Below are 25,728 nucleotides of genomic sequence, written 5' to 3'. Positions count from 1 at the left end.
CTGGTTCTTCCCACGTTACAGAAGAGATGTTACCGGCTGCCTCCAGCTTGCTGAGCACCTGAAATACCCGCCATAGCCGGATTGTCGTCCCTGGGGTGACCGAAGGGCCCTGAAGGGCCTGCCCCGCCGCGGGGGCAACTGCTCGTTTTGCGAGGAGGCGGCGCCCAGCACCTCACCACGACGTCCCTGCTCCCTCGGTCACCTGTCACCTGCGGCAGTCAGATGCCATCGCTCCTGCTGCCTTTTCAGCCGTGAGTCACCCCAGCCGCGGAACCCAGCCTGGGAGGGCGAGAAGCCCCAACCCCGGGACCGGTACCCACCCGCCCCGCCGCTCCCTCAGGGGCCCGGCCCGGCCCCGCCCGCCGCCGCCGCCCTCGAGCCGCGCCCTCACTCCAGGTCGCCCATCCGCCCGAAGCGGAGCGGGCTCCTATTGGCTAGCGCGGAGAAAGGCGCGCGTTCATTGGCTGAGCCGGCTGGCGCGGGCAGCTTCTCTTTCCGGGTGCCGAGGGGGCGCGGTCGCGGCTCCTCGCCGGCGGGTGAGGCGGGGGAGCGGCAGCCGGGCCGGAAGTGACGGCGCAGCGGTGACGCAGTTTTCCCGCGGTTTGGGCGGCGGGCAGGGGAGCGGTAGCCGGCGGCCCGTCGTTACTGCCGCCCGCGGCGGGCGCTTGAACGGCGGGGCCCGACGGCCGCGGGCCGCCATGCCGCCCAAGTCCCCCCGCAGGGCGGGCGCCGCCAGGAGCCAGCGCGCCAGCCCCGACGGCGGCTCCGCGCCGCCCGCCGCCCCCCGGTGAGCTAGGCGGGCCGCGGCGGGCCGGGCAGGCGGCGGGCCCGGGGTGCTGCCGGGGCTCCCCGCCCCCGGGGGTCCGCGCTGTGCCTCCCCCCCGGGCTCCTCAGCGGGGGCGGCCGGGGCGCCCCCCGGCAGCTGGCGCGGCCGCGCGGGGCTGCGGGCCGGTGTGGGGCCGGAGTGCCGCTGGTGACGGGTTTTGCTCTCGCTAGGCTGGAGGTCGGCGAGGCGGACTTCGTCGCGCTCTGCGATGCGCTGAAGGTGTCGGAGGGCGCGAGGGAGAAGGCGTGGCGGACCTACGAGAGCCTGTCGGCTGCGGACGGCGCCCCGGTGAGTACCGCCGTGTAACTCGTCCCGCTTGTCGCGTCTGGCCTGTGCCCCCTCAGCGAGCTGTGACCCGGCCGGGCTGGGGGACGAGTGCCTCGCAGCCAGGGCTCCTGTGGCATGGCTTTGTTTTTTCCAAGGGCGGTTAGGCTGATGTTGGATGGTGCCGTGCACGTATCTGTATAAACTGGTTTCTATACATCTCCCTTTTAATATTTTCCCTTAAAGGTCTGGACTCTAGAATTCTTGTAGGTTACTACTAAATGACAGTAGACGTCACCACCATGTGATCGGCAAATTCTTCGACCCGCAAGTTATTTCAGATATGTCTGAGTCACTTTCTACAGGTCATCTCATCGTCTCTTTCTGTGTATTTCTTCTTCCTTTTTTATGAGGCTGCAGAAGGGGTCTGGAGAAGGCTATTGCAGAGAAAGGGATGTTTGTATGCTAAACTGTTGGTTTTTTTTTTTCTTTCTACTACATAATGTTAATCTGTACGTACTTACTGTCGCGGTATTTCCGTTCAAAGTTAGTCATTGGGCATGTGTAAACAGATTAAAGTGTTATGCCCTTTCCTGATTCCCCGCCCCCCCTTCTTCTCAGTGTATTAGTGCTGACTCAGAGAACAGCTACAATAGAATTAAATCATGACCAAAGCTTTGTTATACAGAACTGAATTAGATTTAAAATACTTAGCTGGGGTAGTGTTTGCGCTGGGTGGTCCAGCATCCATGTATTTGTTGCGACCTCTGCTTATTCTTCTGCAACTTGAGCTGACCTGCCACAGCTATGCTGTCACTAGGAATACCTTATTGTCTGTGGTTTTTAAACCGCAGTGTGGGTATACCAGCTCTTGGGGCATTTGGGTTTCACAATGCAATACAGTAGCAGTGTGGGAGGGAGACTGTGTACAGCTCTTTCAGTAACAGGTACATTTCTGACCATGGATGTTCCCAGAGAACATTTACTTAAAAGCATAGTCAAGCTCCTCTGTATGAACTAAATTAGAAGTTTTCAGTTCTATTGAGTGAAAAAAACAAGGCAGGTTGTTGGTGTAATTCTGCAAGCTTCACTTGCAGGCGGAATTTTGTTTTTACTGATCATTACCTAGTGGTGACCAAGCAAGACAGAGGACATTTGAAACCCTTCCTTTCAGCATCTGAAGATGACCTCCTTTACCTATTCAAACGTGGCAATGACTAGATAGTCATTATGACATATAGCTAATATGTATTGTCTTGCAGTTGAAATGCAATTTCATTTTTCTATTTCAACTATGCTAAGAGCCTTTCAGCGTATAGGAAAAAATCTGTGTTACGTTGTGGTTCAAGGCCTTTTCCTCAAACTTTCTAAAGTGTCAGCAAAGTGTTGAAATGACAAAGCTGGCAAGCATGTGTTTCCCTGGGGACCTGGCAGGCATAGGAGTTGCTGCTTTAGCTGAGACCAGTGCAGGCTTCCCTTGAGTGTTGGTGAGTCAAGTAAATTAACAGCCTGATTAAGTGCTGCTTCTCTTTCAGAGTCAAGCTGTTATCACCGGGAGCCCAGCTCCTCAGGGTGACACTCTGGTTCATGTTGCAGGGACTCATGAGAGGAGGCTGTGTTTAAATACCTACTCCTTTCTCCCCTCTGGTAAAGGTATTGTGTTGGAGGGGCTGTCCCAGTGTTTGTCCTGCAAGCACCAGCTGTATGTGTTTAAATCAACATGGTTCAGTGCTAACCTGTTCACCTCTGAACTGGAACAGAGGCTGATTATGCAGCAACTTTCTGTTCTCAAGCAACAAGGGAAATAGCAGGACGCCAGCTGTCCAAATACCTACAAGATCATGTCTGTGTTCCTCAAGTCAAACCAGCTACAGGGTTAGCTTAAATCAACAGACTGCTGATGGAATAGAGGTGGCATCTAATGATCCCACTCTCAAGCCGTTTACAGAGCATAAAGACCTGAAATCTTACTTTACCTGGTGCACTGGCCTTGTTCTTTGTGGTTGATCTCCGAGTTGCGTTTGCCAAGCCTCTGAGGATGTGGAGGAGACTTGCAGTGCTAAGTAGGAAGTGGTGTGGCCCAGACATTAGGTGCAGTGGTAACTGGCAGAGAATCAGGGTGCAGATGTGGGCTTAGACCTAGTCTGAACGCCTGCTGTATCCTTGTTCAATGAATATTTAGTGACTTAAAGTGAAAACATCTGTTAGTACTTTTTGGGTCACTTAGGGTACACGTAATCATGTGCAAAGAGACTTTGCAAGCAAGGTATATGTAGCTTGCAAGTATAAAGCAATTGTTTTTGGCACACATACGCAAAAGATTGTTAGAGTGTAGTAACTTATCAGCCTAAGTGTGCCTGCACTTCAGTCAGACACCTAAAAGTCTTTGCTGGCCAGGTGGGCATCAGTCAGGAGAAGAAAGGTTGGTGTCTGCTGCTCCCTGGAATGAATCCTCTGTGCCAACACCCGCTGAAGCCACTGGTGCCGCTGGAACTGGCTGACTCGCTGTCTTTTTTTCCTTCAGGATGTCACATCTTTCCACATGGATAGTTTTTCTTTTGTGTCTTGGAGTTGCTGATGATCCTACTTCTCGCTGAAATATCTTTCTTACTTTGCATAGCTCTGCATTGTAGCTTTTCTTACTGTGCTCTCAACTTACCTGTTTCTGCAGCAGTTTGGGTTGAGGATAATACAGCTACACCTTATCACAGCTGGGACTTGAATCCTTAAAACAGCTGAACCCCTGTGAGAGGTGTAGAGGAGGAGAAAGGTGACAGGAGAGAGATGGCTACGCAGTCTTTCTGGAAAATGAGGCTGACTTGTAGTTGGAAAAACTAGACCTGCAGAGAGAGATTGTTTAAAACAATACAACTATCTGTTAAATATGGTGGTGTTTCCCTTTGTAGCTGTAGAACATAAAGCTTCCCTCTGTGACAGCGAGAGTTTAATGACGCACTTCTACAATAAAATAAAATCTCTTGGATAAAACCCCAAATGCTAGTTCCAGAAATGTCATACTGAATCAGTGCTGTTGGTGTATGGTATGAAGGAAGGTATCTGATGCATGATTGGGAAGGTGTTTTATTTTTAAATCTGGTGAACTCCTGCACAAGTTTATTGTAACCCTGGAAGTGTACATATAAATAAGAGCTTTTACATTAATGTTGTACAGAGACTTTTGTTCTTTCTCTCATTTCTTTTTTTTACCAAACCAAGCTACCTAGTTAAACAAAATGTTTTCTTAAAGTTGCAGTTCTTACTGTCTTAATTTCAAAACTGTTGCATACTGACAGTTGTTGGCTTAACAGCTGGCTCTGATGCTTGCTGCTGTTGTACTTTTATTTTTTTTACAACTGTCCTGAAATCTGTATTATGAATCAATAGTGCCTGTAAACTCTAGATGGAGTGAATAGATTCAGAGGAATTACTAGTGTACTTTGAGCAACATGTGATTGTTAGAGTAAAAGACTAGGAGAGGTCCAGGAAGCCATACTAATACTGCTAGGAAAAAGTTCAGGGCATTTGTTACGTTCTGCTACTGTTTGTTTTGGTTAAGAACAGCAAAAGGAGAATCTGAAGTAGCATGTTGGGTGATGTAAGCAGGAAAAAGAAACGTGAGTGAATTGTTGTTTAATACATTGGAAAGAACCAACATGAGGAACATATGACATGGCGACTAAATTGGAACCAAACTTCTGCAAACAAAATTGAAGTGGTTTAGGAAATTGATAGAAATTAGTCTGCCAAGGACCTTGAGGCGTAGGGTCTGGTGTGCTTCAGCCTCCTCAGTGCAGCTTGCTGTAGCATGTGGTGTGTGGGCAGGAGCTTCCTTTTGTTGTTTGCTCTTCATAGCAGTGTTCGGGAAGTGTGGCCCGCTGTTGTCCTGCTGCTGCTCAGCTGTTCAGACTCATGAATTCCTGAGTCACTTTTATTAAGTGTCTGTCTAACCCACTATTAAAAAATTCTGATAATGAAAGATGTGCAGTCTGCATAGTTAGGCCTTCCTAGTTTAACTTCCTTTGCTCATGAATTTTTTCCCTAAGTACTACACTCATCTGTTTCTGTGTTGTAATTCAAGCCAGTGGCGATTATTCTGTACCCTGTGGCTGTGAGGAAGTTATTGCTCCCTTCCCCCCACCCCCCCTGAAAGACTAGCATCTGAAGATGTTTCTGTCATCTTTCCTTCTTTCTAATTGCTCATCTTAAATTCTGAAGTTCTCTCTAACTGGTGACTTACACTGGTATGCAAATGCTGTAGAGTGTTTGATTTGCACAAGAGTTGAAGTATGGTCTTAGTGAAGAAAACTTAAAAGATGAACTGTAGTTTAAGTGGAGGAATGAAATAATTAGTTCCTAATGCTCTGTATAGACCAAAAAGTTTGTGATCAGCAGGTCAAATGTTCCCAATCCATAAAATTTCACATTTAAGTTAAATCAGTTCCTTTTGGTTGTAGTTTCTTATGAAAAATAAACCACTGTAGCTGGTAAACCACCTATCCTCATGTTAAAAGACACGCAGAGGCTTCTGGCTTTTGGCAAAAGCATGAAATGCATAGGAATTGTCTTTTTCCACTGAAGCTTTGGATGGATGACCAAAATTACATGTATTTTAGGATCCTCTGTTATTAAAGAAAGAGCTACTGAAAGTCCCAAAGAAAACATAAATCATCACCGTGGCCTCTTGCTGGTCATACTCAGTATCTTCGAAGCAGATGTATTGCCTGTATGTGTTGTGCCCTTGTGCTTTAAAAGCATAACTAACTGGCCTACAGGGTTTTTTTATTCATCTTCTGCCTGTCCTGGGGAAAGACTGATGTACCCTCCAATCCTGCTACATGAAGAAAAGTGTAATGGGAAGTTTTCATATTGGAAGAACTAGTTTCATTGGTTCAAAACTTTCTGTTGACTTCCATTAGTTAGTATTATATTTGAATTTGATTTAAACTGCTGCAAACAAATAGTAATCTTCCATTCTAGACAATGTTCAATAGAAAATTTAAATCCATACTTGCTGAAAAGTGGAGGATCTAACTGTCTTTACGCAGAACTTCATATGTGTAGGTGGTGCATACAGTGTTCACTTTCAGAATTTTTTACTAAGATTTTTTTCATGCTAGTTTTAATTCTGATCAGTTTTCTGTCGTGAATGCTTCTTGATTCTTTTTTCCTGCCATCTTTCCTGCCCTGTAATCATAAACATACCTGTGAATGTTTCTTGTATCCTCTAGCTAGTTCTCTATATTGATAGGGACGTGGTAGCTGAGGTTTCAGTAAGTCAGCAAGTTCCACACCTTCCCCTTCAAAAGTTCGTTTTTTAGTATTTATAGTGTGACATCCTCTATCCCATTTAATTCAAGTGCGGATCTGTGTTTGCTGTTTCTCATGTACATTTCTCTTGACTTTCATTTACGCATCGTCATTTCAAGTTCCTATTCCTGGATCACTTTTGCAGGCTGACATCAAAACTGTTATCAGTGTTGGCAGAATAATAAACATCTTTAACTGCAAATTAGAACTGAGACTTCCTGTGCCCATCTCATCATGAGTGGTTTAGCACTGGAGAACTTCTTGAAGGAGAGAACGGAAGTTACTTCTCTCAGTGCCTTTAACACCCTGCCTCTTCTTTCCAGACGTTGTTGCAAGAATCCCAATTCACAATAGTTCAATTTGAGCATTTTAAGCCTGTGACTCCTGCAGGTTGTTTTCACTAGATTTAGGCAAACTGGCGATCTGATGGATTAAATAGTAGTAATAGTAAGTCCAGAATGAGAAACAAATACTTCGAAAGAGTTTGTAAGAGATCTTTTCCTACAGAAAACTATACTGATTCAACAGAACTGAGCTACATTGCCCAAAGTTATAGCATTGGTTCCCCAGAATCTGAAATAAAAACTATGTAGACTACTAGGTACTAAATAATATTTGAGTTAGTGATTGGTAGGCTTTGATTTGAAATAAGGTCACTGGAAGTCATCTTAACTGAAACTGACTGACAGTCAAGGGCAAATGTTGAACAATTGTCCTGCCAGTTTTCTGTAGCAGTGCTTTATCAACAAAGATCTTGAGTCAAGCTGTGGTCAAGAGAAAAACCCTCAGAAATGCATTTCTGGCTGTGAGTTTGTCTTACGTCCATTCCCATGCCCTCAAGTCCATCTGGGGTGGATTTTTTGACTATTAAAAACTATTAATTTGTGTCTCAGAATTGGCTCCCCTGTAGTTATGACACTGGCAAAATAGTTGAGTGGAGTGATGCTGCTGCATTTTTGTTCTGTGGTCAGCTTTAACTCCTTTTGTAGGAAAGAACTTGAGAAATGTCTGTGAGCTTTGGGAGGGAAAGGATATGAAGAGAATACTCAGGAAGACTTCCTTACCTCTTCTCCCTTTCTACCCCATGATGTTTATGGTTTGTATATTAAAAATCACTGAAATCCTCATGCACAGGTATGGGCAGATAATCTTGTTTCCTGAGTAACGTGCAGTTCACCTGCATCTTTGGATGTTTTAATCAGCAGTAGCTGATGGGATAGTCCCAGTCTGGTGTTTTTTCATGCTTTCCTCGCTGCCTCAGCTGATGTTAAGCAGCAGGCAGGCTTAGGCGTGGCTTACCTTTTCTTTGCTACTAGAAAAAAAAATTAATCTGTTTATCCTGGGTTCTGTGTAATTTATTTTTTTTTTGTTAGGCCAGCAGTCATTCAGCATCTTCTGTCTGGTTGAGAAGGTGCCCAAAGCATCCTGTAACGCCAGCAGTCGGTATGGGAGTAGACCCAATACGAGTTTGGTTTGCTGTACGCTGTAATGGTTTGAATCTAGTAACAGGCTGCCTCTGGGGCTGCGGTCTTGTTTAATGGTAGAAACAAATGAGGTGTTACCCCCGACCATACTGGATAAGGAGTTTAAAGATTGTTCTTGCAAAACCAGACCTCACTCTTACCAAATAAATCATTGCTATAGCCTTCAAGCATTCATCTTCCAGGGTAGAGCTAAGCTGCCTAGCAGAGATAGGCTTGTTTGAACAGGCAGCAAACCAGGAACAGTTTCACTGCTTCCTAGCACTCTGTCCTTCTGCCCTATGAGATGATTTACAGAGCGGCGTCATGGTCCGAGTTTGCAGGAGCACGAAGTGAAGGAAACTTATTTATTAAACAAGGTCAACCGACTCCAATGGCAGTGGTGTTCTTGGTAAGCAAGTAGTTGTCCTCCTTCTCAGTAGGTCATTACTTAGCTTCAACACTCAACGCTTTTTATATTATGTCACAGATACACTAATGCAGGAAGACAAGACATCCTCATCCTACAGAACGTTTTTTTGTTCTTGCGTGCCTGGTAGCTTGTTGTACCTGTCAGCAAAGGATTGTTGAGACTGGCTGAGACTGCGGGAGTGCATTTCTTAGCAAAGTTTTTCTTCGGTGCAAAGACCCCTCGAGAGCAATATTTTTGCCTCATCTTTAGGTTGCTGGTGGTATGTGATGGTACATAAACAAAGAGACAGTGACTTTGATATTAATATCCATTCCTTTATGTATTATCAAATGCATCTGTCTGTTAATAGCTTCTTTCAAAATCGTTTTCTGTTGTACAACGTGTTGGAATGCAGGAAGAAAGTAGTAACTTAAATAACAGTCAGTTACCATGTTGTTGAAGGTGGCTCGTTACTTTAGCATTGAAGCCTGTACTATAACTCATCAATTGCACAAATCGATAAAACTACATTCTCTGGAGGAGGCCCCAGCCAGTCTTCATGGATGTATAAACAGTGGTCCCAAGAAAGAAGCAGAACAATTGAGGAAAAATATAACTGTTGTTGACGGTGTTAGTAGAATTGTTGTGTCATTTATGGGCATGGCAAGCTATTTGTTACAGTTACACCTCTGAGTAAGTGAGGACATGATCAGGTGCTGAAGAGCAGAGCCTTTCAGGTTAGTTTTGGAAGACCCCATAAGATGGAGGGAGCCAGGTCTGGTGAAGTCTTATTCTTGTTTTGGGCGTATTTTCTAGTCACCTGGCCCCTGTGGCTTGCAGGGGTGTTGTCTAGGGGGCAGCTAGGTGGAGCAATCGGGGAAAGCATTAAAAAAAGCAGGCCAGGGAGTGAGCTAAGGCTAAGCAGCATAGAAAAGCATAGAAGTTTGGTATTTCAGCTTGTTCATTTCTGGGGGTCTGTTTCAGCCGCACCCTCTAACAGATGTCACATCTGACCTATTGCTGCTGAAGGACATACTCAAGTGCCGCTCCTCTGCCGTAGTGCTGTGGGCCTGGGTGGTGTTGGAGGTTTCTTTACAAGGATGCCAAATGTCCGAAGAATATTTTATGAGTTTTCTGTTCTAGGAGTCTTGCAGGGCTGCACCCACACCTAGTCTGTCTCCAAAATAGCTTTCTTTCTGAAACCTGTGATATACCTGCTTAAGATTTTAATTCCGTGCTTCTGCAAAACGTCGCGTTCTAGAGGATTTCTGTTGAGATGCTGTTTTCTTGGAAGGGTACTGGAATCAGAACTGATGCCAAGTGACCAGCTTGTGAACCATCAAGAGTGATCTCCCTGTGGGTGGCACGCCTGTCACTGCGGGGTGGCTTTTCTTTGTGAAGGATGGTCGGTGACAGCCTGTACTTCTAAGCAGTGGAAGACAGACCTTAAGTGCGGATGTATGGTAGGAAAATGCCTGAAGGTGCTTGTTACTATCAGGCTTTACTAAGCAAAGAGACTTACTAAACAAAGAGATTGGTTTGTGGTTCAGCTGTGATAAGTGGTTGAGACCTAGCTGGAGAAGGAAGTGTGTGAGTACGTATTGCCTGCCCTTGTAATGATTTTGGTTTTCTTTCTTATGGCTTCTCTCCCGATTCCTCAACCGTCAGTGTCTTATATGGTCAAATATAGTGACTTAAAAAACAGTCGTGGTTTCTGCTTTGCATAAACATTTAGTGGAACCAAAGCTTCTATTTCAAAGTTTTGCTGAATTGTATGGGTAAAATTGATCTTGTACTCTAGGAATAAGTGTTGAAGTGCTTGGTCTTTCATCTGTAATGTGAAACTTTTAATGGTTTACAGTTATCAAATAATTGCCTATTACAGTCAAGTGTTGGCTTGAGGGTGTTCTGTTTTACCGTTTCTAATCCTGTTTGGACAAATGATTGCTTTCCAAATATTACCCACTTTTATTGCATAATAAAAATAAAACCTGTTTTCTCTTTTTCTAAAAGGCTTATAACAAAAAGAAAAAGGAAACATGGGGAGTCTGTATCTTTATTGTAGCAATTGACCTGGATGAAATGACATTCACTTTCACAGAGCTTTTGAAAAGTATAAGCATAAGGTAAGTGAATTTATATATACAGAGAATGTTTTTAAAGCATTGTAAATCTTTGTGCATAACAGGTTAGTTGATTATAAAGTGAAGGTTACTTATTGGAATTCTGAATTCTTCGATAAACTAGTGAGTCTTGCTGTCATGTTTTAGTTGAGGGAGCAATGGTACTTGGCTTGATTCAACCATGATTGGCTTTGATTGCATCACACGGCTGATTATTGTTCTTGTTTAACCTAAAGTCTTCATCAATTGAACTTGGTGTAAATTACACTTAAAATATTTTCCTTTCTTTCCCTGTATCAAGATTTCCTGTAAAAACCTTTTTTCCAACATCAGGCTTAGGCTAAATCAAGAAGTGGGGAAAAAACCACACCTTTACTCTTTAGTTTTCCAGCATGCTGCTCTTTTTCAAACATTTTAATACCACTCTAACTTTCATACTTTTGTACATGCTTTTTGCTAGGGGATTGTTACTGTTACATTGTACATTCACTAAGTTCATAATACAGAAATTAAGATTATAGGACAGTATCTGCTTTTAAGGTAAATTTAGGCAGCAACAGCAATAGGCATACCTTGTGTTTAGATTTATCTAAGAAAAGAATTCCCGTGCTGTCTGCCTGATAACTCTGCCGTGTGTCAAAAGCATGTGCAGGAGGCAGAGCTTTTTGATGCTCTAGGGTAGGGGGCTAAGGCAGAATGCTGGGCACATCATGGCAGTAGCCCCAGACTTGGGCCAGAATATTCTTTTCCTGGAAGTCATCTGTTACGATTAGATTTCTCCATACCTCTTCTGCCTTGCACAATCTCAGCACAGTGGTCAGGTCCTGTGTTTAGACTTCATCTCTTCCTTGACTGACTTGGAACTGCAGGGATGAAATCCAATTGCATTTGTGCAGCAACAATCAGCATGTTCCACCTGAGTACAGACCAACTTGTGCTGCAAACTGAAAGAGATTTTTTTTCCCTTAGGGTTTCAGAGAGTTAAGCTGTTACTCTGATTTTGATTCTAGCAATACTCAGTTGTTTGTTAGCCCTGGGCTTTTCGTCAGCTATAAAGCCAAACTGGCAGAGATTTCTACCAATTTTCTTATCCTCTAGAGTCACCCAGATATATTGGAAAGATTTTTCATTCCACAGTAAAAGAATTCCTAAATCGACTTCTGAACTGGTTTTATATTCTGTTTTTTAATCTGACAAAGATCCAAAAATCTCTCAGAATACTATATTGAACATATTTGATAGCTTCCTCATTAATTTTTAGCAATCTGCTCATTTTGGTTATGAACATAACAATAAGATGCTTTCTTGATGGCCATAATATTACATGGATGAGTAGGGAAAACTTTGGTCCCCTGTGTAATGGTATTTCTAAAGGGTAGAGATGCCCTTGCACCCAGTATCTGTTGCAAGGCTTGAAATTCCATATAATTCAATGCATTCATCTCAGTTTTCATTCCCAGGTGTCTCTTTAATGTGGATGGAGACAAGGTTCATGTTCTTAGAATAGTAAGGACATTTCTAAAGCAGAACTTTTAGGTAGAAAAGGAATTGAGATGTCTGTGTTGGATATTTGTAGTTTTGCTGGCAGGGCAAGGAAGAAAGATGTGTCTAGTTAGCAAATTCTGATTGCCAAGGATAATATCTGTGCTTGCCAAGAAAATTATCTTTCGGTCTAGAGCCCATATCGCAAGATGCCTCTGCCACCTAGTTACCAGTGTTCCTACATCTGGAAAACGTAAAGGTGGGGCTCAAGGTAAACGTTTAGTGTTTCCCAGCCGCTGCTAGCTGTAGGAAGAAGATGCTGGAGTCTAGTGAAGTAAGGCAGTGGGTTTGGTTTTTTTGAAGAGCTGTTTCAGAATACTCTTTCTCAGAGTTATAATAATCTGTCATCTTTTTCCTTTTTTTTTTTCACCAGTGTATGCACGTTTTTTCAGTTTCTGAAAGAGGTGGATGTTAACATGGATACTGTAAGCACTAAAGTTGATAGCACTGTATCAAGGCTGAAAAAGAAATATGATGTATTACTTGCACTATACCACAAGTTTGAAAGGTAGTATATGTTTTTCATTTTGAAATTATGAATTCTTTATGGCTGTCAACATTTAAGTATTTAGATTTTTCAAACTGTATATTAGAAGAGCCCATTTAAACTGTGCACTAATATTTACAGAATAGTGAAATGGAACTGTTTACATATGTTGAATAAATATATCTTACATTTTACTCCGTAACTATTACAGTGCTTTGTTAAACAATCTCCTTGTTGCAGTACAAACAATAGTAAGAGTAGCGTGACAAGTGATTGCTAGTCCCTTCATTAATCTTTTCACAGATATAAAGAGGATTGGTTTACTATCTAATACTGTGTATAATAGACTTTACATTTCCACTTGCCCACCCCTCCCTAAATCTCAATCCAGAAGTTTCTTTCTAAGGAGCTTTGGAAAGAAAAAAAGCACAAATAAGATGGGTCTTCTCTCAGATCTGGAACTGAAGGCTGTTTCTTCAAGTGTCTAGGGGTGTTGCAGAGCCTGCTCTATTAGTAGTTCGCACTTGTAATCAAGGTAAACCTTCCCAAGTATTTTCGCTGACTGTACCATGAAAATCGAGGGGCATTCTCTTTGTACAGAATCAATTGAATGTACTTCTGTCAGACTGCTAAGAGCTTTCTGTGTGTAACTGAAAATCAGGAGATTCTCAAATGCATATTTTTTGAGTTGATGTTACTCTAAGGTGATAGATTGCTGCACTGTATGTCCTTTTACAGGCTAATATGTGCTAGCACAGATGCATATTGGCCAGATCTGATATCCTCTGAGGCAGTTTTTAATCAGTCTCAAATTCTCAGTAGCATATACCAGTAGATAACTGTTTCATATTATGAAACATTGAAGCATTATTCCATGATGCTTGTATTACTTGATGCCATTGCTTCAGAATGCTGTGGTGGTATTTTTCACCTACAGGACTGCCTCGCAAACCACAAAAGACTCTCCTATGTCCCTTAAGTTACCCTTGAAAGCAGGTCACCTCTTGATAATTTGTAGAATCAAGGCATAAATGTGATAGAACTTTCATTTGTCTGTTCAAAGTCTAATCAGTCATACTTAGCATTATCCTGGGTAATGTTTATATCTCTATTTTTGTGAAGTTTGTAGTTGCCCTAAAGCTATGAAGTTCTATGAAAGTTGTAAATAATTTGGTTTTACTAATTGCAAGTCCTTCTGTGCTGTAATAGTGTCATTGCGATTTACACAGGCACATTTTTGAGTTTTGTCCCTCCTCTAGCTCTTTTTCACTTGCTTACTTTTTTTCAAACTTGAATTGCAGTAACAATTTTCTTCAAACAGGATTTGAAAGATTTTTTCCCCTGCTTTGTTTTTGAATAAACTGAATTTATTTCTTGAAATTGCAGGTACCTAGAATAATTAAGAAGCAACATTACACCACAAGGTTTGCAGTGACACTGCAGAAATAGTACAGATTTTAAAATACTGTTTTATAGAATGTTCCATGCAGCTGTAGCACTATTGTGCTGTGTTTTACAAGCCACTGAGTAACAATGTACATATGAATCTTGTCTTTCTGGAAGAAAACAGTAACAAACTTTATTATACCAAATTAAGATTGTTTCGCTTTTTAAGCTTTGACCTAAACACACAAGCAACAGCATTAGTTCAGCTCTGGCAGGGCTGTAGTTGGTCTTTTGTTAATCTGTTCATCAAGAGTCAGCATTTTTTTAAAGTTAGAATAATGTTTTTTTGAACTGGCGTATTTTTTGCTACATTGAAGTCAAAGATACTGCATAGTTTGCTTTCTGAAAGGTGTTTAAAAATAAGATTTTTTTTTTTTAATTTTCTAGGACTTGTGGCCTTATTTATTTGGAACAACCTAGTAGTGAGTAAGTTTGAGTTTCTCTTTGAGCGTTTGTCAAGATGTAAAATGTGTCAGCATTTTATCTTTTACATTAAGATTGACTGAAGTCATAGTATGTCGTATGTTTAATTGGGGTTTAGTGTGGACTTTGAATTTCAGTGAGATGATGAGGGTGGCAGAAATGAGATATATATTTGATCGCTTCCTCCATGGAGGATCGCCACCCAGTGGCAGGTGTCTCAGCATGGTGGAAAGGAACATTTGGAGAGTGAGCTTCCTAATCACGGCAGCAAATGAGTGGATGAAAAGGTGCCTTAGCAACTCCCAAATGAGCTTGAATTCATGCTGTGACTGGAGAATAGGGCATTAGTCAAAGGCATAAGAGAGAAAACAACTTGTAACTGTTAAGTGAATTACCTGCATTCACTTTATTTTCCAAGGACAATATAGATATTTCCTGATTCTTGAATAGCTTTACAGAGACTTACATAATTACATAGGGAATGGAGTGAGATTATTAATAAACCTAACTATATGGGACATGTTACACGTTGTCTTAAGTTGTTCCATAGACTGAAGCATGTTTTTATTACATTATTATTACAGAACTGTTAATGCAAAGTCTTTATTTCTGTGTGTCTACAGGATTTCGGCTGAACTCAGTTCGGTATTAGTCCTAAAAAATTACTGGATTACTTTTTTGCTGGCAAAAGGTGAGTTCTGATTAAAAGATAGTTATTTTAATAAATACTGTTGAGGTGGTTTTATGGGTTTGTTTTAAATGTCCAGTATGAAACTAGCATCATTCCTGGACTGTTTTGATTGTGTGGCTTTTGTAACTACTTAGTTAATATTTTCTTTTTTTAAATGTAATCTGGCTATTCTTTTCACTGGTAGTACTTCCTGCATGTAAATATATAGATATTGTTCAGCTTGCCAAGATTTCTTTTTTTTTTTTTTTTTTACTTTAAAGGTTGGTATTCTGTATTTTAGTGTATTCTGTGATGCTTTATAGTCTGCCAGTATTTTAATAATGGGTGATTACCTGAAAAGACTGGCAGATTTTTTTTAAAATAGGCTTTATATATATCATATATAAAATCTATAAATAAAATACAAAATACTAAGTCCCTGAGATTATTCTTTGAATGCTACAATTCTTCCTTGAGAAGCAGAAGTTCCACTTAAAGCTGAGTGATGAAACAATTGTATTAGTCCTTGGAGTCCTGTCTCATTGCACTACTGCAAGAAGAACTGAATTGTGTATCATAATTGCTACTTACTCCAGATCTGTTATCAGTGAAGTGTACACATCTCTGCCATCAAAACTGGTCTTGGATCAGCTGAGTTTTTGTGGAGCTTTTTTCACTGGAATTCTCCAAGCATAAGCATAAAACAAAACCCACAAAACTTTTCTAGCCTGCCTTTTCATTGAGAGTAAGGGAAGCTAAAATTTACCAGCAAATAGTTGAAGTCACAGGAGAGCTTGAATGATGCTTGCTCATTCTGATAGGAAATAAATACAAAACCTGCATGTGTAAATAGAGCACAGTGTAGTGGTCTGTAGCTGTTTGGAATCACTACATGGATCTTCTCTGGCTGCTGTTCATAATTTGGGAACAGCTGGAATAACGTAGTTTAAAAAGTGCTCTTCATGCTCATATTTTTGTGACTTTTAAGTAATTTCATATAAATTTGACAGGCTGAGCATGTAGTGTGAGAGCACGTTTTGAATTTCTTTTCACTATATACCAGCAGCTCCTCCTTTCTGAACACAAAGCTAATGGAAGACCACAAAAACGAAGGTGAGGAAGAATTGCACAGAAATAAGATGTACATGTAGGTAAAATAGTCTACACAGTTACTCCACTATAGTAAAATGCAAAGGAAATCAGGAAGGAGGGCTGAGAGGTAAGAATTCTTTGCACAGTATATTTATATATATGGTATATCTAAAGCAACAAACCTCTTGGGCACCATGTGATTTAAAATGAATAGCCTTTAAAGAACACTGGCATCCTGTGTGATGCTTTCTGAATTCTGATTGTAGTGTTTTATTAAGTCGACTTATTTTATTTTTTCAAAATTACTTTTAAGTCAAACATCTTACAGAGGTTTTCTTTACCTTTTTAAATGTTTGCAGGTAAAGTGTTGCAAGTGGAAGATGACCTGGTGATTTCTTTCCAGTTGTTGCTGTGTGTCTTAGATTATTTTATCAAACTGTCACCTCCTGCTATGCTCAAGGAACCATACAGTAAGGATTTTAGTTCCGTATTCTCTAAAGTAGAAAGTAAATTGGTTAAATTTCTATTAGAGTCATGCTGCCATTCATAATTAACATAATAAAACTTCTTAAGCTTATTAAAAGGGGCTTAGTTCAACTTAATTTAATCCAGGTTCACGATTACCTATCTGAAAGTGGCAGTGTATGTCGTATAATTTTTTTTTTCTATTGCTGCTATCCATTTGCTATGTCCTTTGCCCATACAAGTTGTTCAGGGGCTTGTTAAAACAGTGGTTTTACTTTGGTAAACGAATTCAGCTTCTGAATTGATGATGAACAAGAACTATTATTGAGGTTTGCTTTGAGTTACGAAAGGAAGAGATAGTGCTATGACTCTGTTACTGCATTGGCGTATAACAATATGATGACAACAGAAAAGTACAAGATACTGAACTATACAGACATTTAAAACAAATACACGCTGGATAGAAAACCTAATTGCAGTGGTAGCTCAAAATAAAATGGTAGAGATAAAATGTAGATAGCTTAGCTTTTATTACATCCCCTTTGTTCTTAACTAGTATCTCTATTTTAAGTAAAAAAATATATAATGGGTCTTCACTATAGAAACTTCTGTTCCGCAGTAATTTTTTGTACATTCAGTTTTTATACATAATACCTGGAAAAGCTCCCTAAAAAGGTAGAGAAAGTAAGCGTTTATGGTAACTTTCAAAGATAGGATTCTATTGCTGTTGAATATTTTCTTCTGCAAGCTGTGGAATCAATATACTGAAGTATTTGGAGACACAGTGTGTAGAAAACAGGTTTTTTTTATACTATTTTTTTATCCTCTGATGGGTTTGGATGTGGTGCTCAGAGTTCAAGGAGTGTCTGGACAATGCTCTTAGTCATGTGATTTAGTTTTAGTAGTCCTGTGAGGAGCAGGTAGTTGGACTTGATGATCCTTATGGGTCCCTTCCAACTTGAGATATTCTATGATCCTAGGATTTATAGCCTAAATCTACTTGCTTTATTTCTTTTGTTTCACAAATAAATATCCACTTGGGTTATAACGTCATAGAAGATGGAATTTAAAGAATATAGTAATGAGTACATGTTTTGGAGGATATTTATCTGACATAGTAATTATTTGTTGCAAGTAAGAACAAATAACCTCACTTTTAATCTAATACCAATACAAATAAAGGGTGGGAGAGGATGGGCTTTTGGCAAGCAAGTGCCTGCCTTCCTCCTGTATCATTCTGAATTTAAATTTGTCCTTCATAGCAGGACAAGCATATGCTACTGCTTATTTCATATGTTATAAAGCAGGTCTTTTTCTAAGAACACTGAACTGAAACTACCGGGTTTTGAACTCTGTTTTTAAAGGTTTTTTTTAGTGAAACTGTGAAGACTACGAGCTCATTATTGGAAAAAGTTTGGGTTTATGCATTGTATTACTGTATTTTGAAAAGAAATGCTACCACTTCAGACTGAATTGCAAACGTGGGTATCACATCACTGTCATAGATGTAAAACATTTGATTTCTAACTTAAAGCTGTGTGATATGTGCAGGTGCTGCGTAAACTGTCGAACAGCACTTCATTCTTTTAGCAAACAACACAATGTATTGTTCAAGCCCACGTGACCAAGAGGCTTCACATTGTGGTGAATGATGTCAAGCTTTATAATCTGACTAAGGCTGAGGGGATTAAAATGCAACCACTCGAGCAGTGTAGTTTGTCAGACTTTTTCAGAACAGTTATCAAATACAAATGAGGTTACAGATGAGAACAGCCTGCTGGTTCGAGTGTCAGTTTTAAACCAACAACGTTTAATGATCTTAACATATGTTATTAATATCATTCATGTTTCAAGCTGACGATACTGAAGCCATCTACTTTGAGCTTAACAAAATGGAATCTTTTTACCTCATTGAATTAAGGTTTTTCAGTATCTTCTTCAAGGTGAACTTACTTGTTCCTGCTTGTTTGCCTGGGGGTATTTGGAGAAAGGAAAAATCCCCTGCAGGACTGTATTGCAGGCTCCCACCAGCACTTAAGGCCTGCATTGACTTTATTAACCTTCAGACACGTAAAGTGAAGTTACTCTTTCAGCTCCTTGTTTTACACTTCCATAAAAATAGAAATAATACTCATCTGTGACAAGACAAGGCTTTCCTGGCTCTGCGAAACAGATGCTGCTTATTCAAAGCTACTTTAAAAGCCATGCTATTGCATTCCGTGTTGGATAGCTTTTTAAAAACAAAATGTCCAAATACTGATACAGGATTTTAAAAATTAGATTTATTTTTGTGTAGGTTTTCTGTAATGAGGGTTTCTTACCCAGCTGAACAGATGAAAAAGGAAATACTTAAGAAGAGGACCTGAAAAATCATATAAAATTTTAAATTTTTAGGTTTAAAAATTTAAATATCTTCTTTCTTAAGATGGCTCTAACTTTGTGATGGGTTCTAACAATTTTTCCAGAGTCTGCTGTGACTGCAGTGACTGTTAATGGTTCAGCTCGAACTCCAAGAAGAGGTCAGAACAGGAGTACACGGACTTCAAAGCAAATTGATACCGATACAAAAGTTATTGAAGTCCTTTGTAAAGAGCATGATTGCAATTTAGATGAGGTAAGCCTGTGTTTTAGAATCTGTTTGATCTTGCTGCTAAACCCCATCTGGAATATGCATTTATTTCAGTGGTCTTCTTAAATCTCAATACTTGTGCCTGCTTAATTGTTCTGTCATCCTCGCATTCAGTAGCAAAGGTATTCTACCATTCTGTAATTTCTCTAGTAGGTAGTTTAGAAAAAAACCCAAACCAAACAAACAACACACTCCACACCACCCCCAAACAAGCCCTTTGGTATGGGTGATAACTTTGCTAGGGAAAATGAACTGTGAAGAATGCAGTACAATTTTATAGGCTGATCACAGTGTGTGGCATGTGGATGCAGGGCTGCTCTGATGGGGTTTTGCAGCTGCATCCCGTGATGAGAAAATGTACACAAGCACATTGCTTCTGTGTGGGATCTTAAAGATCTCATTCCCCTTTCCCTTCACTGATAAACATATTTCTGTGTGAAAAGGACTGATTTTTTTTGAATATCCAAACAGATGATGGAAGCAGAAATACAAGAGGGCTGGGAAGAATGCAGTTTTTTCCAAGTTTAGTCATTTAATGTTCCAACGATGGATTATGCTCTGCATGCTTACATATCACTATGTTTTGGATATATAAACAATTTCACTTGTACTTTATTGAAAACAAACCACAGTGTATTACAAAAATGTATAGTTTAGTTTCTTGATTCAAAGACATGAAAGTAATGTATGCATGACTGCCTTATAAATTGCTAATGTTATGTTTTTTCTTCTTTTAGGTCAAAAACGTGTATTTCACAAGCTTTATTCCTTTCTTGAATTCTGTGGGTATTGTAGCTGCAAATGGACTACCAGAGGTAATTGGAGGAATTTAAGACAGTTCAACAACGGTTTTTACTTCATGCTAAATCATTTAAGATTCCCCTTACGCATCGATGAAGTTCTAATAGGTTCTCCTAAAATCATCTAGAAACAGACATTGTTTTTCAGGAATGTGTCTTAGCAGGGATTCCAGTATTCATGGAGTATATTTAGCTTTCACATTTGAATTTTATTAAATTAATTTCCTGAGGCTGAACCAGTGCTTTTGCTCAAAGCGAAACACGACATAAGAGTTACATATCCACAATCTCGGTGAGGCCATTAGTCTAAAATTATTACAATATCAGGTGTCTGAAGTCAGTCAATAAATATATATAGCCTTAAATTACACAACTTAATTTAAATTATAATTGAGACATGTTACTGTAGTCATTTTGGAGAGATACCCAAAAATTAGGCTCAGTTTCACAGCTGGCAGAGTTTGGACTGCTGTGTTCGTGCAGAATTACTTTCATCTGAGTTACAGCCTGGCTGCAGCAGACTACCTCTGTGCAGTGGCATGCAAGAGTGTACCTTAGTAGGTAACTTCTTGCAATATATTTACGTTAATCATTCCTAAAAGAGTAGGTTTAGCTGTCTGTTGCCAATAGATGCGTTAACCTGAAAATAAGCAGTTCTGAAGCTTATCGGACTGAAGGTCTGCAAGGTTCAGCCCAGTATATATTCTGTTCGGTTTCATAGTGTGTTGGGTGGGGGACAAAATACGAGACCTGCTAAAGATCTTAATCCCTTCCAAAATTAATTTCAGGATATCAGTAGTCTGTTTAAACTTTTTCGTTTATGGGTATAGCTAGGAAGCCCTGTGTGAACTTCTAAGCAAAGGTCATTATGCAGCTTAATCTCAGATTGAGTGTTCTCATCCAAGGCTGCTCAATTTAAGCATAGTATCAAAATTAGCAGTCTAAGACTCTGCTGATGAGAAATCTATAAAATGTTGCATTTGAAGAAAAATCCAGTCATATGATCCTTGCTTCTGAAAGTTCAGTGCCTGAGGGGATGTTCTAAAACAAAGCAGAAAGTTACAGCTATTTTTCAGAGGTAGCCAGTTCATGTATGTAATTCAGCTACCCTTCAATCATAGCTGAGCTCATCAGTACAATAGCTAGTAGTATGGGACACTGAAATTTACTTTCATTGTCATAAAAAACTACTGAGCTTTTGCTAAATTTTTACGTTTCTAAAGTCAGAAAAGCTTTTGAGGCTTAATGTTAGTATTTCATTTGTTTTTACTGTTAGTATTTCATTTGTTTTCACAATGTGTTTGATGGTAAGGCTTTATAAACTGATGAATAGATTGATTCAGCACTCTTGTTTTTGGCTGAAGGTTTCTTCCCAGTTAGCCTGATACAGCCATTTTGTCTGAGCTGCTGTTTTTTGCAGTGAGAATCTGAATTTTCTAGAAATCCATGAAATACTGAAATATTCTGGACAAAAAGAATGCATAAACCATTAGGAAGATAATGAAAAGATGATAAACTTTTTAAATAAAAAAAGATAGTGATAATAGGAATTGAAAGATAATCTTTGATTTCATAGTCCTGATCTCAAGGTTTTAACTCTGGGATCAGTTTGGAGCAAATTTATTTAGCAGTGGTAAGAGAGGATAAGGAGCGAAGCTGTGTAGGAGGTATTTGCAGCTTGCTCTTTCTTGGGAGTGGGAGGGACTAATTTGGGTTCATATGCACTGTTGCCTGTTTTTCTAGCAGGAATTTGCCAGAGCACAGCATCATTTAGCACGTTTAAGGGCATAGGAAACAGATAATTGAGGTGATTGCTTACTTCTGCAGGAGCACAGCAGCACATTTGAAGTGGAGGCTAGTATCTGGCCCTGATAAAAATTTTCCAGACTTGTAGTTAATGTTAGTCACTCAAAATAAAAATATAAAAAAATCCACAACCAAAACCCAACAAACTTTTCCATGCAAAATCAAGTCATATCAATATGGATCTAATCAACTGACTTTTAACAGTAACGTTAAAAATGACAATGTGGATATGAAATAATGGTCTATGTTTTTGTAGTCATAGGCATGTCTCAAGAGCTACACCAGTACAGATATTAATATGACATGAGGAAAATTCTTAAACTCGGAACAAGGGTTGAATTCGGGTCTTGGCCTTCATCTCCAAACTAGCAGAGACAGGGATCGAGCCAGTTGTCCAACAGCTGTTCTAAGAACAATCGTTTTACATTTCCTGCTGCTGGAGACACCCCTTCTTTCTGGAACGAGAGATATAAAAGCCTGGAAGTGTTAGTTTGATTTGCAAGTCTGTTTCTCCCACTCTAGCTGTTTTTAGCTCTTTTACAGTGTCAAGACCTACATTTCTTCAGAAAAAAAAATCTCATGATCATGGATTGTTTTCTCTTATAAAAGATTATCTTTGTGTGTGGGAACAATAATTTTCCTCTGGGTGTGTTTCAGCTGCTGTTAAAAAGTGGCTTTGTGAGCTCCAAGGTAATTAATTCTCTTACCATTTCAGCATGGTATTAATGAGGTAGGACTAGCTTACATTATTCAGGAAATTGTCAAACTTGTTCCTATAAAATAAAGTGTTGTGTGGTTTGTTTTTTTTTCCTCCCAATGTTCTTTGAGGTTGAGGTTATCTCAAAACAATATAACGAGCTGTATCTCAAAAACAAAGACATAGATGCAAGATTATTTCTGGATCACGATGAAACTCTACAGCCTGATGTCATAGCATGGTAATATTTCCATTTACTGCTTTCATTTTATAATAGAAAATGTGAACTTGCATTGTTTTCTGCCTCCTCATGTTATAAATGCGGATCTCTCTGTCCTGTTGACCTCTAATGTTTATAGTTCAGGAAGGTATTTGTGGCATTGCCGGCATTACTTTATATTATCCTTAAATAATTAGAAAATATATGACTGTGACTCAACTTAGAATGCTTTGGAAGCTCTGCTTTAATTCTTACTCTGTGCAAACCCCATTTGTCCAGGGGAAACTGAGGAATCGTGAGGAGGAGGCAGAGGCCATGTCATGTCAGTTGGCTAGATGTGCCTGAGACAGTGTTACGGCTCTGAGGCCAGCTGCCGTGGAATAGCTTGCTTACGTCCTCCCTGCCTAAAAGATTCTCCTGCCTAAAACCACGTGGTGACATTAGGAAGCTGCCCACTGGGAGTGGCCCTCAGCCCATTCTGACTTCTGACCTGTACCCATGAGTTATTTGGGTGATGGTAGCCTGCACGGGACATAAGTGTGCCGTTGATGGTTTAGCCAGAGCGAACGGTCCTGTGCGCTGGCACGCTGCCTGGTGTTGCTTGGTAATATGGGAACCATGGACCTGCTGAGCCGCAAAAATGGCCAGAGGGCTGGGGCGCCTCTCCGGTGGAGACAGGCTGAGAGCTGGGCTTGTTCAGCCTGGAGAAGAGAAGGCTTTGGGGAGACCTGGTTGTGGCCTTTCAGCTCTTAAAGGGGGCCTATAAGAAAGATGGGGACAGGCGTTTTGGCACATCCTGTTGCAGTCGGACAAGGGTTGTAATGGTTTTAAACTAAAAAAGGGTAGATTTAGATTAGATATCAAGAAGACTTCTTTTTACAGTGAGGGTGGTGAAACACTGGTACAGGTTGTCCAGAGAGGTGGTAGATGCCTCATTCCTGGAAACATTCAAGGTCAGGCTGGACGGGGCTCTGAGCAACCTCATCTAGCTGGAGATGTCCTTGCTCATTGTGGGGCTGGGAGGGTGGGGGGTTGAACTAGATGACCTTTAAAGATCCCTTCCAACCAAAGCTATTCTCTTGTTCTGTTTGATTATTTTTTTTTCATCATTCACTGAAATTCCAGTGGCTCCTGACAATTCAGCATTTTTGTAACTTGATGTGAGTCTGTGACTTTATACTAGAAAAATACATTCATTACAATTGGATTAAAATGGAGCTAATACTAGCTGTAAATAGAAATTAGGCTGTTTATAAATAGAATTCTAGAGGGGGGAAAAAAAAAGTTGGAAAGGAACTTTGGAGGTCATCTAGTCCAACATCTTAATCAAAGCAGGTCTACTTGGGTTTTTAAATTACATTGTTCTAACAGCTGGAGTGGTTGGGCATGTAGCTCTTCTAACAATCTGTTCCACAGTTTTCAGATTACAAGTCTTTATAGAAAACATACTTCTTTTGAATTACATTAGTTCTTCATAAGTTTATTTTCCATTTCTGTAGCTCACAGTTGGAGAGGACACCACTAAAAAACAATCCAGATGAGGAACTTAATCTTATACTTCCACAGACTCCTGTTCGGTATGAGTTTTTCTTTTAAAAGCTGTGTTCTTTTGTTTAATATCCTAACTAGAAATATTCCTCTTTAGAGCAGTTATTTTAACTTTAAAGCAATTGACTTTGGGGATTCTTTTCTTTCATAAAACAGACCGTAGTCCTGGTCACTAATGATCACTGAGCATGTACTGAGGGGGTGCTGAATGCCCTCAGCTCCTATTGAAGTTGGAAAACAGAAAGCTTTTTATTGAGTTGTTGAAGAAGTGCAAGATGTCTGTAAAATAGATTACTGTATTTGTTCTTGTGAGAATGCAACTTCATACTTCTATGGTAGTAGTTTTGTTTGTTATACATCCACCTTCCTTTCCAATTTCCACTCTAGCTCTGTATCTTCTGGCTTCCTTCCCTGGTACCAAATTGTATATGCACACACATTTCTTCTGCCATGATCTTTTTCTTAGTATTGTTTTTTCTGTATGGGAAGATTAACATTTCAGAGTACCACCATACTTTGGTCTCTTGGGAAAATGAACAGATGTGGTAGAAATGTGGTATTAATTGGAGATTGATCTACAGTCAAATGCAGAAGAACTGCAAGCTTGAATTCAGTTAACAAAGGAAAGGAGATTTGCATGGAACATTTTTCCCTTGTGCCACACAGTTGAGTTTTTTGACAAAATCGGTATGTTTTTGCATGATGGCGCTTGGAAATTCCTGGATGCTCAAGAACGATCCAACTGTGTTACTGAAATGCCGTGTGCTCTGTGGACAAACAGTAAGCATCTGCACAGGCAGTCATTCTTAAGGTATCGGGTTTAATAAAATCAGACAGTGAAGTTCTTGTTCCGTGGTTGCTGTATAAATACCTTTCATTTTAGCGTGCTGTGGAGGTGACAGAAGTTAAGATATTATTACTTCAGTTTTCTCCAATGAGTAAAATTTTTGTTTTTATTAAAAATGCTTCTACAGCGTTTATATGCTTGTAGAAGAATGGATTGGGCACTGGGCTTGTGTATCTGCTATACATCTACCAAATGCCGTCTGTGGAAACTAACTGTTTTCTAGCCAACAGAGCAGCAAGGTTCTGAAAAACTGCTTCTTAAAAAAAAGACATGCAGCTGAAGAGATATATTGATCAGTATATGGAAGAACTTTTAATGACCTGTGACTGTGAAAGGCTTTATTTGATTGCCTTAGTAGTCCCTTTTGGTCATATGCTTCAAATCTTTAACTGTCAGTGATGCTTTTTTACCCATAAAGGCAAGTTTGCCTTTCAGTTCCCAGATTGAATGTGCACTATCAGGAACTAGACTATGTACAACATGCAGTCTGTATAACAAGAAGGCCATTGACAACAAACCCCATTTTTGACAAATACGGGTAACTATTGACACATTTCAATTATACTGGAATTAAAGCCCTCTAATGCTGAGAAAGAAGCATGATTGAAGTTCTTGACATGGAAGTCTTACTAAAAAAGCTGGGGAGTACCAAGTTTCTGCATTG

At 40.1% G+C, this 25,728-nt stretch overlaps 1 protein-coding gene across 4 annotated transcripts in view; it reads left to right on the top strand.

Moving 5' to 3' along the window:
* The first annotated feature begins 538 nt into the window (after positions 1–538).
* Positions 539–25,728, top strand: part of RB1 (RB transcriptional corepressor 1) — an 82,254-nt gene continuing 57,064 nt past the window's right edge. For all 4 annotated transcript variants that reach the window (XR_008730869.1, XM_055701854.1, XM_055701855.1 and 1 more), the window contains exons 1-11: positions 539–787; positions 997–1,114; positions 10,283–10,395; positions 12,308–12,442; positions 14,255–14,293; positions 14,914–14,981; positions 16,412–16,522; positions 18,983–19,131; positions 19,884–19,961; positions 22,581–22,690; positions 24,169–24,246. Coding sequence is in view for 3 of the 4 variants with exons in the window: in XM_055701854.1 (XP_055557829.1) it covers positions 699–787; positions 997–1,114; positions 10,283–10,395; positions 12,308–12,442; positions 14,255–14,293; positions 14,914–14,981; positions 16,412–16,522; positions 18,983–19,131; positions 19,884–19,961; positions 22,581–22,690; positions 24,169–24,246 (1,088 nt within the window). In the remaining variant the exon portion in view is untranslated. The remainder of the gene's footprint in view (positions 788–996; positions 1,115–10,282; positions 10,396–12,307; positions 12,443–14,254; positions 14,294–14,913; positions 14,982–16,411; positions 16,523–18,982; positions 19,132–19,883; positions 19,962–22,580; positions 22,691–24,168; positions 24,247–25,728) is intronic.

Source organism: Falco cherrug, chromosome 2, assembly GCF_023634085.1.
Source record: "Falco cherrug isolate bFalChe1 chromosome 2, bFalChe1.pri, whole genome shotgun sequence".
NCBI lineage: Eukaryota > Metazoa > Chordata > Aves > Falconiformes > Falconidae > Falco > Falco cherrug.
The sequence above is the reverse complement of the archived record's forward strand: the minus strand, read 5'-3'. Positions and strand labels throughout refer to the sequence as shown.